This window comes from Bos taurus, chromosome 15 (assembly GCF_002263795.3).
Source record: "Bos taurus isolate L1 Dominette 01449 registration number 42190680 breed Hereford chromosome 15, ARS-UCD2.0, whole genome shotgun sequence".
Taxonomy (NCBI): Eukaryota; Metazoa; Chordata; class Mammalia; order Artiodactyla; family Bovidae; genus Bos; species Bos taurus.
In genome coordinates, this window is record NC_037342.1 from 49278731 (window position 1) to 49295847 (window position 17117).

General features: G+C 36.0%; 2 protein-coding genes across 2 annotated transcripts; both read left to right on the plus strand.

The window, feature by feature from the left end:
- The first annotated feature begins 631 nt into the window (after positions 1-631).
- Positions 632-1591, plus strand: OR51L16 (olfactory receptor family 51 subfamily L member 16). The gene has a single exon (NM_001390367.1). It carries the CDS (start codon positions 632-634, stop codon positions 1589-1591), a length of 960 nt encoding a protein of 319 aa, NP_001377296.1.
- Positions 1592-14772: 13181 nt separating this feature from the next.
- Positions 14773-15711, plus strand: OR52A1G (olfactory receptor family 52 subfamily A member 1G). The gene has a single exon (NM_001390612.1). The coding sequence runs from the start codon at positions 14773-14775 to the stop codon at positions 15709-15711; it is 939 nt and encodes a 312-aa protein (NP_001377541.1).
- The last annotated feature ends 1406 nt before the right edge of the window (positions 15712-17117 follow it).

Sequence of the window (17117 nt, forward strand, 5' to 3'; positions counted from 1 at the left end):
TTTTTTTTTTTTTTTTTTACACAGCTAAAATAACACCAGTGGACTTCCCTCATGGCTCAGATGGTAAAGAATCTGTCTGCTATGTGGGGGACTTGGGTTTGATCCCTGGGTTGGAAAGATCCCTTTTGGCATGGTAACCCACTCTATTATTCTTGCCTGGAGAATCCCTGTGGATAGAGGAGCCTGGAGGGCTACAGTCCATGCAGTCCCAGAGTCAGATATAACTGAGCGCCTAAGCACAGCATAGCACATAAGACCAGTAACTCTGGCCAAGACTGTTCTAAAGAAAAGTATAAAATTAATAATATAATCTACAATGGTTTTGTATGTGCTGCTCTGGGGGCAGTGTCTTTAGAAGGAAATTGTGTATATTTAGACAGCTTGTTAATAGTTCTTCATCTGAGGAGAAGGGAAAGTCCTTATAGTTATAAAACTGAATGTTTTCTGTAATTGATGACACTCAGCAGTGAAACGAAGAAAAACAAAGCAAAACTGTGAGGGTGAATCTAGGAGAGATTATAGGACAGACTGAAGTTTTGTTTTGTTTTTGTGACACAGGTGGTGATCTTATCATTTGTTCCCCCTCTGAAGTGTGATTGTGAATTGGTATTGTGGTTTAACAGTAAGCCCTATGGAAACTGCAAACTCCAGCAATATCCTGGCCTCCACCTTCTATCTCACAGGTATCCCTGGATATGAGGAATTTCATCACTGGATTTCCATCCCATTCTGTCTCCTCTACCTTATTGGAATCATGGGTAACTGTACTATCCTACATGTTGTCTGGACAGACCCCAGGCTCCATGAGCCCATGTACTACTTCTTGGCCATGCTTTCTCTCACTGACATGGGCATGTCCTTGCCCACAGTGATATCACTCTTCAGGGTGCTGTGGTCCATTTCCAGGGAGATCCAGTTCAATACCTGTGTGGTCCAAATGTTTTTCATTCACACTTTCTCCTTCACTGAATCATCTGTGCTCTTGGCCATGGCCCTTGACCGATATGTGGCCATCTGCCACCCACTAAGATATGCCACCATTCTCACTCCTACACTTATCACTAAAATTGGAATTGTAGCCCTGCTTAGAAGTGCCTTTGCCATGATTCCACTTCTAGCCCAGCTGGCTTTCTTTCCCTTCTGCCACTCTCACGTCCTTTCTCATTCTTACTGTCTACATCAGGACATGATCCGCCTTGCTTGTGCTGACACTAAGTTTAATGTTATTTATGGGTTAGTTCTGATCACTTTGCTGTGGGGAATGGACTCTCTGGGTATTTTTGTGTCTTATGTTTTCATCCTTCACTCAGTATTAAACATTTCATCTCAGGAGGGGAGATTTAAGGCCCTCAACACATGTGCATCCCACATCTGTGCTGTACTTATTCTTTATGTGCCTATGATTGGGCTCTCTATTGCCCATCATTTTGCTAAACACTCATCCCCCCTCATCCACATCTTCATGGCTCATATCTACCTGCTAGTTCCACCTGTGCTCAACCCAGTCATCTATAGTGTGAAGACCAAGAAGATCCGCCAAGGAATCCTCCACCTGCTTTTCCCCCTAAGAATCAGTTCTTCTGTGATGTAGACATGTCCTCAAGTCAATGATGGCATCAACCTTAAGTGTGAAAATACATAGTGAATGTCTACACTCCATGTTGGTACCAGAGTTACCAATAAAAGATTACTTTATAAAGAGAAATAGAACTGACCGTTGATCTAAAGGAGAGAATTGATGTCCACTGGAATTATAAAGCCTGACTTGGCATGTGCTTCATAAACCTCCTTTAAGTATGAAATTGTTGGAGTGAAGTTTTGGAAATCATTTCCATCTGTTGTCTCTCATTTCTAATCCTAACCATGATTCAAGGTTACCCATCCATGACATTTTCCCTGAGTAGTCTAAATCTTTTTTTTTTTTTGCTTCTTGACATACTGTATTTGCCCACAATTATTATATTACCTTTCTCATAAGTGTGTTTATAAATCTGCTGAAGTTTCCTATATTAAAGATTGAAAAAATCATATGTTGATATAAGAGCTTATTACAGCTCACAGCATTTTATCTATCTTCATGGTGCATTAGTAGCATATTTTAAAATTTTATACACATGTTCAGTCTTTTCTGAGGAAATTTAGTTTCACCAGGAATAGAAACAGTCAACCTTCATAGTCTGTTTGTTTTTACTTAATTTTCAGAAATAATTTTAATCTTTCAGAAAGCTGCAACTCAGAACCTTTTGAAATCCCTGAGATAATGTCTTGTGAAGTCAGGGTTTATAATCCATTGGATTAAATGTATCTAAGAATAATTTAGGATATAATATTCAAATGTAAAAATTCTAAGTCACTAAGGTATAACCACTTACATTTGTGATAGCAAGAAACAAAATATAAAGCTTTTTATCCAGGACTCTTAGCATACAAACTCTTTTCATATAACTCAAATGATCTAGTTTCATGTATGCATAGAGTTGTATAAAAAACTGATACTTCTCATTGAAATTTCTTAATTCACATGTCTACACTTTTTCAAAGACAAGTAAATTAAGCAGGAAAAAAAGATTTAAGAATGCTTTATAACTTTCAGTATGTATATTGGTTTTAATAATAAGTAATATGTTTTCTCAGATCTTACTCTATCTACTGTAGGAACTGTGTCTCATACAGCTTGCTACTTGTGAGAATGAACACTAGGTTGGTTAAATTATGCACTTAATAATTATTGAATACATAATTGATTAATAAATGAATCAATCATTGGATATAGAAGAACTAGTTGTTTTGCATTTTTAAAAAAGTCTTGGAGAGAAAGATTTCACCTGTCATGAGCCCACATTTCATATAACAAAAGAGGTATCATTAACTTAAAATTATATTTCAAATGTCAAGCATATGACAGACATCTTCACATGACTTATTTCTTTTGCCTAGTTTAAATGCAATTTCTAATTACCCTTCTCCTTCAGCATATTCACTTTGACCAAAGGGATATCAAGTAAAAATAAAGCAAGATATATGAACATCAGACTTAGTTAATATTTCCTGAAGTAGATAAGAAAAATAAAATTAATAGAAATAAATTTTAGAAGAAAATGTGAACATTATCATCTGCTGTATGTCATATAAATAGCATTTAACTATAGCCATTCTATAAAACATTCAAATTTAAAATATATTTTTAGTGTCTGCTTGCTGAACACACCTATTATAATGCTTCTGCTCCAAAAAATGAAAAAAAATTATCATTTTTTTGGCTAACAGAAATATATTTAAACTATTGAATGTTAGACTTTTCATTTCACTCACAAAGAAAAATATACAAATGAATATCTAAATAATGCAAGCCAACTTTTGACTTTACGTATTATTATCCTCTAATGTTTCTTAAGATGTATTATGAGTTACATTATATTCATAAAGTATACATTACTAAAAGCATTCAGAAAACACATAGTCTCAAAATTAAGATAACTCTTCCAGCGAAATATAGTCAGTGAAGACATGAGTGATTGAATAAACAAATGAATGAATAGCATTTTTTATTATGCTATGATCGCAAGTTTGTATAATGAATTGAGAACAGAAATACTATTTTGTTTTTAAAAATTTAATGAAAGCTGAAATCCCAGCAAATAGATAGTGCTATTGAAAGAGGAAGGCCTCTTGTTTTTCCATAAATTCACAATAATATGATCTAAGCATCTATCTTATTTGTACATGGGTTTATAAATTGAGGCACTCTTACTCATATTGTAATATATAGTAATGTTGAGTTGTTAAGTTGTATCTGACTCTTTGTGACCCCATGGACTACAGCACGCCAGGCCTTCGTGTTCCTCACCATCTCCCGGAGTTTGCCCAAGTTCATGTCCATTGAAAAGGTGGAAACATCCAACCATCTCATCCTCTGCTGTCCTTTTCTCCTTCTGATTTCAATCATTCCTAGCATCAGGGTCCTTTCCAATGAGTTGGCTGTTAAATCAGGTGGCCAATGTATTGGAGCTTCAGCTTCAGCATCAGTCCTTCCAATGAGTTATTCAGTGTTGATTTCCCTTAGGATAGACTGATTTGATCTCCTTTCTGCCCAAGAGACTCTCAAGAATCTTCTCCAGCACCAAATTTGAAAAGATCAATTCTTCAGTGTTCAGTCTTCTTTAAGGTCCAACTCTTACATCCATACATGACTACTGGAAAAACTATGGCTTTGATTATATGGACCTTTGTTGGCAAAGTGATGTCTTTGCTTTTTATTGTTTGATAAAGTCATGAATATTTATTTGCCTTCTAAAAGCATTCTCTGCCTACCTGAAGAATCTATAAGATATCTAGAAGGCCAAATAATAATTTATCATTGTGTTCCAATCCCCTATCATTAGGCAAACATGCAATGATATTGTTTTCATTGTGTCAAATGTTAGTCTTTGAACTATGCATTGATCATCTTTATGCTGCAGAAAGCCCTTTGTAGCAAAACATGATAGCAAGCAAAAAATCAGAGCAGAGCATGTCAGTATCCAGTTTACCATCTAAGTATTTAGCTTTTTTTTTCTATATAAAATGTTGCTGCAAAATATTTAATTAGCATTCTTAGTCATTCACTCATTCAACTGAATAAATATTAAAACATAATTTCCTTAAAAAAAAAACAAACCTATAACATGGATAAGTATGTGATTACACGGAATACCTAGAAACAGCCATATATATTTATAAAAAGAATTATAAATATTTTCAAGACAGTCAAAATGCTTCAAGCATTTGACCATGTATATATTTCTATTATGTTCATGATGCACTTTTTTACTGTTTGATGCCGGAGAAATATTTTAGCTCCTGTATAAATCAAGAGATGAATATTTTCTAGTGGAGATAAGGAGTTACTTTGCAGTAATTATGTTATGAGAGTTCATAGATGATAAAGTTTGTCCTAGTACAATGGAATGCAACTAGCAGAATATTTAGTGTAGGAAGAGCTAAACTAGGACAATTGCATGTGCTAAATATAAACACGCCACATGAATCCAGTGAACAGAATCCAGACCACTTATCATACTTTCCTTTTCTTCAGAATTGCCCTGACACAATTTCATCCCCATTAAATTAGAATAAGGGATATAATTGTTTGGTCCAGGTTGAATAATCTGACCCAATATATTGAAATTATGCATCTTATCCAACAGTTATTGTAGCTAAGACCAGATAGTGTCACCAGATTCAATAAAGAGGTCATCCATTCCTGCTGGTGAGGTCTTATAGAAGGCTGACTTTAATCCTACCTGAGATATAGATATTCAAATTATCCTTAGCTGTCATGACATCCACAGAATGTTACCATGAAATATCCTGCTTTTTGTTTTCTTTATCTAACCAAAGGTAATTTCTATTGTTTGTCACCAAAAGAATCTTTAATACACTAAGGTATTGAAAGAGATAAGAAATTCATATTTTGTGGAAGCAAAAGGAAAGTTTTTTGATAGGAAAGGAAATGAAATATTTAAATTGTAGGTCATATATACTGCATAAGGTATATTGGGGGTTTGTTACATAAAATCATTAGCATTTTTATTAAGATACTTATCCATTCAAGAAATGTTTATTAATTATGTGTATATTCTGGGCCCTGTGGATGTTATGGTAAGAATAGAATCAAAAAAAATTCGTGAATATATAGAGTTTACATTTTGTCCTATCCATAGCAAATTGAAGTAGAAAAGGCATTATTTGTTATCCAAAGGATATTTACATGTATGTAGATACAGTGGCACGTTACCTTAATATGTTCAGATAATTCTTGGTGGTACTTGAGCAATAACTTGTTAGCTTCCTTTTTACCCAATATTAGGAAAATAACATTTAGAAATACAAATTTTTAAAGATTTATTCATTGCATAGATGTTGCAGGAGTAAATCTGTCCAGATTTATTTAGGTAAATAAATATTTATTTATTTAGTTTGATCAGCCTCTTCATTTTTAGGAGAGGAGATTGGGGTACAGAAATATTAATGTTTTACTAATACATTAGTGGTTAAGCCAGGGATAGAACTGTGTTTTTGAGAATCTTTTGAGTATATGTCCCATTTCTAATTCTCATCCTCTTCATATGTAAAATTAGATACTTTAATTCAATTATCAAAAGCAGATGTATATTTGGGGGGAGGTTTTCACTTAAAAAGTGCCCCCCAAATTAAAAAAAAGTTAAAGAAAAACCTGGTGTGGCTCAAGATTTATTTGTTTCTCTCTCTTTTTTTTTCTCTTACTTTGAATATTGCAACTTAATCATGGCTATGTACTTGTCATGACTGGGGCAGCGGGGTTACTAGCAGAGGCTAACTGCAGTTAAACTACACAAATTGGAAGTAAATTGCCACACATTTACTTTGAAGTGTACAAAACTCCCTGTATAGCACAGGGAGCTCTGCTCAGTATCATGCAACAACCTCAATGGGAAAAGAATTTCAAAAACAATAGATACATATGCATAACTGAATCTCTTTGTTGCACATGTGAAACTATCACAACTTTGTTAATCAGATATACTCCAATATAAAATAAAAAGTTAAAGAAAAATATGAATATAATGTTCATCCATAATATTCTAGAGAATACAGAAATATTCAATTTTGAAAAGTACTGTTTGCTTTGTTAGTTTTCAGTTTGTCTTTTAGTGCACTATTATGAGAAAAATGATGGTTGTTTTTTGTTTATGTAAAAGACTCTGAGTTTATGTTTGTGACTCTTGCCTTTCAGAATGGTCACCATTCATGCCCACACACATCCCTATAGCTCAGTCTGCCTAAACAGCTCTGCCCTTGTCAGATGAGTTCCTTTATGCTGCCTTTCTTCTGAGTTCCCTGTGATGGTAATTTTTTAATTACAGAATTCCTGCCTTTCCCATCAGTTTTATTTGCAAATTATTGTTAATTAACTTGTTCTAGTTACAGTGGAGAATGTATATTATTTCAGAAATAAGGATGGGAAGAAACATCACATTTAATAATCATATTGATCAATGATGATAAGTAAATGATCCCTATCATATATACATTAAGGTTGACATTAAACACAATACATTTATGTATATCATAATTCAAATTTTGAAGTAAAAATAACTATCAGAGTCAGCCATGGGCAGTAGTAGTCCCCATTTTATACAACAGCAAAGTAGGTTTGGGGAATTTTAAATTTTATGTAAGTTGAGTTTTTTTTTTTCTCCATAAATATTTCTAAGAAAAGTTTCCCAGTATTTAAGTCTCCTTAAAATCTCATATTGTAAGTTATCCTCTCAGTTTCTTTATTCTAAAACCTGACTGGAAGACACAAACTGAAAGGAACCCATGTAAATAACAGTGAAAAAAGAAAACTGAAAAAAAATGATTCATGAAATGTCAAAGTCAAAATGCTATTTTTACACATTAGTCTTTAATTAAGTTAAAATACATAATTTTAACTTATAATTGGAAATGTGTTATTAATTCTTGGTGAGACGTGGTATTATTAATCCTGATGTTATTAATCCTGAGACAGTTAAGCATCTGCCTGCAATGTGGGAGACCTGGCTTCGATCCCTGGGTTGGGCAGATCCCCTAGAGCAGGAAATGGCAACCCACTCCAGTACTCTTGCCTGGAAAATCTCATGGAAAGAGGAGACCAGTAGGCTACAGTTTTCAGTTCAGTTCAGTTCATTTCAGTCGCTCAGTCATGTCCAACTCTTTGCGACCCCATGAATCACAGCATGCCAGGCCTCCCTTTCCATCACTATCTCCTGGAGTTCACTCAAACTCATGTCCATTGAGTTGGTGATGCCATCCAGCCATCTCATCCTCTGTCATCCCCTTCTCCTCCTGCCTCTAATCCCTCCCAGCATCACAGTCTTTTCCAATGAGTCAACTCTTTGCCTGAGGTAGCCAAAGTACTGGAGTTTCAGCTTTAGCATCATTCCTTCCAAAGAAATCCCAGGGCTGATCTCCTTTAGAATGGACTGGTTGGATCTCCTTGCAGTCCAAGGGACTCTCAAGAGGCTTCTCAAACACCACAGTTCAAAAGCATCAATTCTTCGGCTCTCATCTTTCTTCACAGTCCAACTCTCATATCCATACAGGACCACTGGGAAAATCATAGCCTTGACTAGACGGACCTTTGTTGGCAAAGTAATGTTTCTGCTTTTCAATATGCTATCTAGGTTGGTCATAACTTTTCTTCCAAGTAGTAAGTGTCTTTTAATTTCATGGCTGCAGTCACCATCTGCAGTGATTTTGGAACCCCCAAATATAAAGTCTGACACTGTTTCCCCATCTTTTTGCCATGAAGTGATGGGACCAGATGCTATGATCTTCGTTTTCTGAATGTTGAGCTTTAAGCCAACTTTTTCACTCTCCTCTTTCACTTTCATCAAGAGGCTTTTCAGTTCCTCTTCACTTTCTGCCATAAGGGTGGTGTCATCTGCATATCATTTTATGGGTTCGTAGAGTCGGACACGGCTGAGCGACTTCACTTTCACTTTACTATTAATGCATTATGTGCATATGTGTGACTATACATCTATATACATGGTATATGTATATGCATATATATGGGGCTTCCCTGGTGGCTCAGATAGTAAAGAATCTGCTTGCAGTGCAGGAAACACAGGTTTGATCCTTGAGTCAAGAGGATCCCCTGAGGAAGAGAATGGCTACCCACTCCAGTACTCTTGCATGGAGAACTCCAGGGACAGAAGAGCCTGGTAGGCTGTAGTCCATGGGGTTTCAAAGAGTTGGACATGATTGAGTGACTAACACCTTCCCTTTTTTCATACATATATATGGGCTTCCATGGTGGCTCAGTGGTAAAGAACCCATCTGCCAATGCAAGAGATGTGGGTTTGATCCCTGGATTGGGAAGATCCCCTGGAGAAGATAATGGCAACCCACTCCAGTATTCTTGCCTGGGAAATCCCATGGACAGAGGAGCTTGATGGGCTACAGACTATAGGGTAGCAAAAAGTTGGAGGAAGTTAGTAAATCAACAACTATATATATATATATTTAATAAGCACATGTGGTAAGTTGCTTCAGTTGTTTCTCAAAGAGTTGGGTACAACTTGACAACTGAACAGCAAATATATACATATAAAACCTTTATAATTTGCAGATTCAGTGTTTGTAAACTCACCTACTTGTTAAAATTTATTTGAAATATCAAAATCAACACTCACAGTGTCTTCATTGTCATTGGTAATTGTGCACAGATCAGCAAAATATTTGAACTGTCCAATGCACATGTTCCCATATCCACAGGATGATGTTCTGCCTTCTTGTTTCAGATCTTATACTATAAATGAGTACCCTTTCTTGCAGTCTTTTTATAATGTGTTTTTTTTCTCATTTTTGTGCTTCCAGTGGTGATTTTTCTGTATAAAATGGCCCCCAAGCAAAGGAGAAGTTGCCTCCCAGTCTCTGGTTTTATTTTACTCTTTCTATAGCATGCTAGGGCTTCCCTGGTAGCTCAGAGGGTAAAGCATCTGCCTGCAATGCAGGAGACCTAGGCTTGATCCCTGGTTTGGGAAGATCCCCTGGAGAAGGGCATGTCAACCCACTCCAGTACTCTTACCTGGAAAATCCCATGGACAGAGAAACGTGGTAGGCTACAGTCCATAATGTTGCAAAGAGTTGGACATGACTGAGTGACTTCACTTTCACTTTTCATAGCATGTTAACCAATATTTTTGATTTTCATGAAGTCTGATATTGATCAGTTGATACTTTTGTTTTATGTTTTTTGGTCCTTTCTAAGAAATCTTTGCATAACGTGATCACAAAAATGCTGTTTTCTCCTGGCAATTGTATAATTTTAGATCTTACATTTAGGTTTATAATCAATTTCAAGTTATTATTATTTGTTAAGAAGAAAACTAATTTTTTAAAATGACTACCCTGTTGTTTAAACATTATTTGTATAAAAGACTATTTTCCATTGAATTATCTCAGCATTGTTTTTGAGACTCAATTGATTTTTTAATATAGGGATTAATAATGACTTCATAATGTATGGATTTTGGCACTTCAGCAGATTTTGGAGATAAAAGTCACTCAATGACTAGCTTTTTCAAAATAAGAAATGAACAGAAAATAGGTCTTAAGTCTTACTCTGCTGAGGGCCTAGTTTGCAAGATTGATGGATGCTTCATAATGAATACATACCCACAATTTTGGTTAAAAAGTTAAAATTTATGGCACCCTATATTAAAGAATATTGAATTACTTTTAAAAAGTAAACAAGACAACAGAAAACAAAGAAAGAAAGAAAGAAAGTGAAAGCCAACAAACAAAAGGATTGACAGGCATGAATGTATTTCCAAATGTTGAAATAAAGAAAAACACTTGTTATCCTTCTGGGAGTAAAATTAACTGGGGACAGTTTTTCAAAGAATATTCAGCATGAACTGAAATCTGGATAAGATATGCTAGCCTTCTCTAATGGGAACAGAGTGAAGAAAATGAAAAAAAAATGTGTGCAATATTATTCTAGTAGATGACATATTGGAGATAACAGAATTCTTTTGAGTAGATAAAATAACTGTTGTATTTGTATAGCTTGAACGTCAGGATCCAGGAAAGAACTTTTAGAGTCACCAAAATTTAAACACAATTATTAGGAGAGAATAGATGGGACACAACATGGTAAATTAGGAAATAAAAAATAGGCTGAAGAGAAGTATAGTTGTCAGTAAAATCTCTGAATCAGTTCCATTCAACATGAGTCAGTATAATGTTTTCATTCTCCTTCACAGAAGAATTTCTGGAAAGAGAATTTAGATCTTTCACTTTTCATCACTATCTCTCATTCACCCTGAAATCCACTGTCAGTACTTTCCTCCAGCCCACAGAAAGATTTGTCCTAAATTTGCCAACATATCCAAATTACATCAACTATGTCTAAAAGTTCAGTTCAGTTCAGTTCACTTCAGTCGCTCATTCATGTCCGACTCTTTGAGACCCCATGAATCACAGCACGCCAGGCCTCCCTGTTAGTTACATATAATAAAGTCTAGAAACTGGGTAAAATACATCAAAGAGAAAGGTATCATATGCATAAGACTTTCTAAGAATGTATTACTTGCACACATGATAAAAGTTATACTAATTCATCTCTCTGCGTTTCCAAAAATTTGAAGAAATACTTTTCTTCATTAACAGAATATGAAATGATTCCTTCATATATCTGACACACATAACAACTTCTTTTGAAGGAAGAGATAAGCAACAGAAGGGAAGTTATAAATGGAGGGGTGGAAAAAATATAGTCATGTGTGCAACCAGTTACTCAGAACTCCAACTGGTAGGATTTAGAAATGTCCACCACAATTGGTCACTCTGAGAAATTCACCAAAAAAAATTTTCCTGAATGTACAAAAATAGTCTCAATAAAATACAAATCAAAGGAGTGAGACTGCAGGAAATAAGTGCATAATAAAAGAACATTATGGATACAGATTTTTCTTCCCAAATTGTCTGATTGAAAGGGAGTATTCCAGGTTATTTACTTAAGTAGAATTCATTAGCAAAGAAACATGTCTATAATAGTAGTAGACTTTATGTTTGCTTTTTCCTTTGAGAAATGAGGAAGGCAGAAAAAGAACTTGGCTTATTAAATGAACACTGGTATATATAAATATCTCTTATGTAGAATGTTATGCAAAAGAAAAAAAAAGAGCAAGGAGATATCTGTAAGTTGTAGTAATAATTTCAGGGATATTAAGTATGGATGAACCCAAGAGGACATAACTAAACTTTGGTGGGTCCCTTGTGGTTTAACTGGTGGCTAATAAGCCCCTCATTTTATGTTTATAAATCCTCTTTCTCCACACATTTATTAGAGAATGTTAAACTAATGTTTAGCAGCTTTCTTCTTCAATTCAAGCTGAATAAATTGCTGCTATGCCTCCAAGTAATACAGATATTGCCTTTGGTTTTATTAGAGAATGAATGCAAAAACATGATCAGACAAACTTACAAAAGATGGAATATGTCTATTACAGAGACAAGAGAAAAAACATGAAAGGCTGTCCTAGAGATATCTACTCATCGCAGATGGCCCCACCACCAAATGGATTCGTGTTCCTGAAATTGACTGTGTGCTGTTACAGGGAGTCCAGATAGAATGAAGAGGGACTGAGAACACATAATACACAGGAATAAGCAGAGTCTGTGTTATAAATGTTGAGAGATGTCAATATGAAGAACTGACAATACTTTTCAGATATCTGGTAAAAGCAGAATGGGCACTCAACAATTAGCAAGTAAGTCTCACTGTTCCCAAGTTTACCTCTGTAATGTTTCATTGTCAGCTTTTTCAACAGTAGTCACTTCATCCATTCAACTCTGCACTCAATCATGTACTTCCCACCTGCCAATCCACTATCTGTAATTATCAGATCATGCTCAAATATTGCTCCTACTTCTTCAGAAAGTTAAATACTGTGGATTTCCATTATCATTCTGAATATGTTTTAGAAGGAACAACGACTATTGTTAGAGTTAGGTATGCATGGATTGATATACGATTAGTTATTGGGGAGCAAACCTATGGATATCCAATTGTTCATTTTAATGACTGCTGTTGCTGCTGCTGCTGCTGCTGCTGCTGCGTCGCTTCAGTGTGTCCGACTCTGTGCGACCCCATAGACGGCAGCCCACCAGGCTTCCCCGTCCCTGGGATTCTCCAGGCAAGAACACTGGAGTGGGTTGCCATTTAATGACTAGTCTATCATAAATCTATGTCGACTGATACAAGCTATAGCATTAAACGGAGAAGGCAATGGCACCACACTCCAGTACTCTTGCCTGGAAAATCCCATGGACGGAGGAGCCTTGAGGGCTGCAGTTCATGGGGTCCCTAAGAGTCGGACACGACTGAGCGACTTCACTTTCACTTTTCACTTTCATGCATTAGAGAAGGAAATGGCAACCCAGTCCAGTGTTCTTGCCTAGAGAATCCCAGGGACGGGGGAGCCTGGTGGGCTGCCGTCTATGGGGTCGCACAGAGTCAGACACGACTGAAGCGACTTAGCAGCAGCAGCATAGCATTAAAATGACCTCTTGAGTCTTCCATTTGTGGTTTGGCAGCAGGAACCACAGCTGCTTCCTGCATTACTGCCCCATTTGTTGACATTCAGTGTAGGGTTAACTGATTATGAGTTTACTTACATGAAGCAATTTTATTGGAGAGTCTATGAAGGAATGAAAAAAACCTAACCCTATTTCCACAAACTTACAAACATTTCTCTAATGTTCAGTTTGATAATTTCTTGATTTAAAATATGCAGTGCTTAACAGGAAATGATTTTGATCAGGTTAAGTTCAGTTTAGTCGCTCAGTCGTGTCTGACTCTTTGATCAGGTTAGCAAATTTAATATAATGGGTAAGGTCCAAAGTTTTCAAAAAAATCATTTGTCAGTGAATTGAGTAATGATTACATTTTTTCACGTGTTGTAAATTTCTCTTCTTAAACATTTCTGAAATCCTGAGGTGAGCTTTCTGTTTCCTGTGTGTAGTTCTATATTTGACATCTTTTAAGAAGCATGGGAGAAGGCAATGGCACCCCACTCCAGTACTGTTGCCCTGAAAATCCCATGGATGGAGAAGCCTGGTAGGCTGCAGTCCATGGGGTCGCACAGAGTCGGACATGACTGAAGTGACTTAGCAGCAGCAGCAGCAAGGAGCATATCCTTCCATCCCTTCATTTTCTATTGAATTGTTATGCCTGAGCTCAGAAAAAATGGCTCAAGTGTTTCAGACTATCTATTTTAAATGAAAAATCAGTGAGCTTAAATTAGTTAAATCTCATGCTAATGACAGCTCTGAAAGGTTTAAACTCAAAAGAGAAGACTCTATTAAATTTACATTTCCCCATGTTCTTATATCCTTAGACCATTAAGAATGAGACCTCTTACCTCTCTATTCAGTTGCTACTGTATTTCTTATCTCCTAAAGGTCCACTGTACTTATTTTGTATGTGTATTCAGTAATGTATTTTATTCATTTTAAATACAAAATCTTAGTTATTTCAGCTGTTGGAAAAATAGGCAAATCTAATGCAGTTTTACTAGAAATGTAAAAAGGTGGCAAGAAACTTTGGATTTGAGTGATCTTTTCTACAACTCTCCCTTCACCTTCCTCTGAAAGATATCTAGTCTTCAATAGATATATAATATAGATCACTACATAAACAAATATATTTTTATTTCAGGTGACAAGCTTATCTAGGTCTAGTCTCTTTCTTGGATAGCATTCTGCACTTATAATGGTCAAGTCTGAGATTTTGCCAGTCCAAACTGACTGTTTTAGACTGAGAAACGACTGAGAATAACAGAGTACTAAAGCAGAAATTGGAATGTGGAATATGGAGCGAATTATCAACCTCTGCCTAAAATGTAGCTGCCAGCAAAATAAACAAGCATACTGTTTTTGTCCACAGGTCTGAAGTGAAATAACAGATGAGTCAGTAGTTGATCCTCTTACTCGGAAATTTGACTGGTTCTATCTAATGCAGTGGCAAATCACATTTTTAGGGATTGTCTGTCTTTAGATGTCTGTCTTTAAAAAATGATGTATCATTATGGATCTGTCTTTTACCTCTATATTTGAATGAGGCAGATGACATGGTCTTAGTGTTCTGGCAAAAATCATGCATTCAATATTGTGACTTTGGATGAAAATAGGAATTAAAAGAGGAAGCAGCACTGACTTAGATATTCTTTTGTTTGCATCAGGAGACCCTAGGACACTATGTCCATTTCCAACATCACAGTCTTCATGCCCTCTGTGTTGACACTGATAGGGATCCCAGGCCTAGAGTCTGTGCAATGTTGGATTGGGATTCCATTCTGTATTATGTATCTCATTGCTATGATCGGAAATTCTTTGCTTCTGATCATCATCAAATCAGAGCCCAGCCTCCATGAGCCCATGTACATTTTCCTAGGCATGCTAGGGGTAACTGATATTGCACTTCTTACCAGTGTTGTGCCCAAGATGCTTGGAATCTTCTGGTTTCACATACCAGAGATATATTTCGACTCCTGCTTGCTTCAAATGTGGCTCATTCACACATTTCAGGGCATAGAGTCAGGCATCTTGCTGGCCATGGCCCTGGACCGCTATGTAGCCATCTGTTATCCACTCAGACATGCTGCCATCTTCACTCCCCACCTCATTTCTCAAATAGCAAGTGCGGTAACACTCAGAGCTGCCCTTCTTGTAGCCCCTTGCCTAGTACTGATAAAATTCCGATTGCAATTTTACCACAAAACAGTCATCTCCCACTCATACTGTGAGCATATGGCCATTGTGAAACTGGCTGCAGGAAATATCCGGGTCAACAAAATCTATGGTTTATTTGTGGCTTTCAACATTGCAGTGTTTGATCTCTCTTTCATTACATTGTCCTATATACAGATATTTATCACAGTTTTTCGTTTGCCCCAGAAGGAGGCTAGGTTGAAAGCATTCAACACTTGTATCGCTCACATCTGTGTCTTCCTCCAGTTCTACTTCCTTGCCTTCTTCTCCTTCTTCGCACATAGGTTTGGTTCTCACATCCCCACTTTTATCCATATTCTCATTTCTAGCATTTACTTGCTGGTCCCTCCATTTCTCAATCCACTTATCTATGGTGCAAAGATGAAGCAGATCCGTATCCAAATGGTAAAAATCTTCCGTTCGTAAAATTTACCATAAATAATACTTTGCTGTTTTACTTTTTGTGAATGGTAACGGTTTCACAATATAATAAAACAACATGTTATTTGAGATTCTTGAGTTTTCTGTTTGTTATATTTGTTGTTGTTTTTAATCTGCCAGCATGTTAGATGGTTTTAGGATCCTATTAGCACATGTCAATTCTCTGTTAATAAGATTATGGACTCTACCTCGGTAATGAAAGTAAGAATCAAAAAAGAGGGGAATTGTGAGCATAAATCTTTCCCTTTACTTGCAGATATGGTGATATAATGAACAATTCATAAAGGGGCTTCTAGGTGCAAGTAATGTATTCTCTTCTTCAACTGGGTTGTTACGTATTTATGCCTACTTTGTGAAAAATTATTTAAGCTGTACAATATATTTCTATACATATGTTAGACTTCAACACAAAGTTTTAAAATATTAAGTCAATGAATTCTCAGAAATGAAACAAAACAAAGGAGAAAATGTATCAAGTTAAAGAAATTGCTATAGGTTAAAGAAGTCTAAAAGGACATGAATATTAAATGCATTGTGTATCTGAATTGGATTTGGGGCAAGAAAATAAAGGTATAGAAGTCTTTGAAAACTTGGAATATGGAATACTACTTAGGCTGTAATGTCTTTAGTGCTAAATGTCCCGATATTGGCTATACTACTATACACTATATTTCCCTAGGAAAAAGTTAATCTAACTAATGGCACCCCACTCCAGTACTGTTGCCCTGAAAATCCCATGGATGGAGAAGCCTGGTAGGCTGCAGTCCATGGGGTCGCACAGAGTCGGACATGACTGAAGTGACTTAGATTAACTTTTTCCTAGGGAAATATATAACAACATAGTTAGCTTTAAAGGAATATTATGTCTCTAATTTACTCAAAAACACTTCAGAAAAATAATCTATCCAATTATCTACCTATCAATCCATCTATCTAGTCATTTGTTGAGTGATAAAGCAAAATGGGACAAAATGAAAAATCATTTGTGACCCTGGGTACATTGTATAAGGGAGTTTACTGTACTATTCTTGAAAAAGATTGCACATCAGGATACATTGTATTTTTATCAAGTACTTTTGAAAAATATTCTCAATTTAGAAATAGTTACCGTTATTTACTCATTCAGCCAAGCCAGAAACATCATTTGCTTTTGCTATTGTCCTCAGTTCTATAAAATGTACAGGTCTCAGTGATTATCTCTAAAATAAATTCTCAAATAAATTACCTTCTCTCTATTGTGTGTGTGAGTGTGTTCAGTTGTGTCCGACTCTTTGCAACCCCCTAGACTGTGGTCTGCTAGTTACCCCTGTCCATGAAATTCTCCAGGCAAGCATATAGGATTGGGTAGCCATTTCCTCCTCCAAGGGATCATCTTATTCCTGTTTTCAACC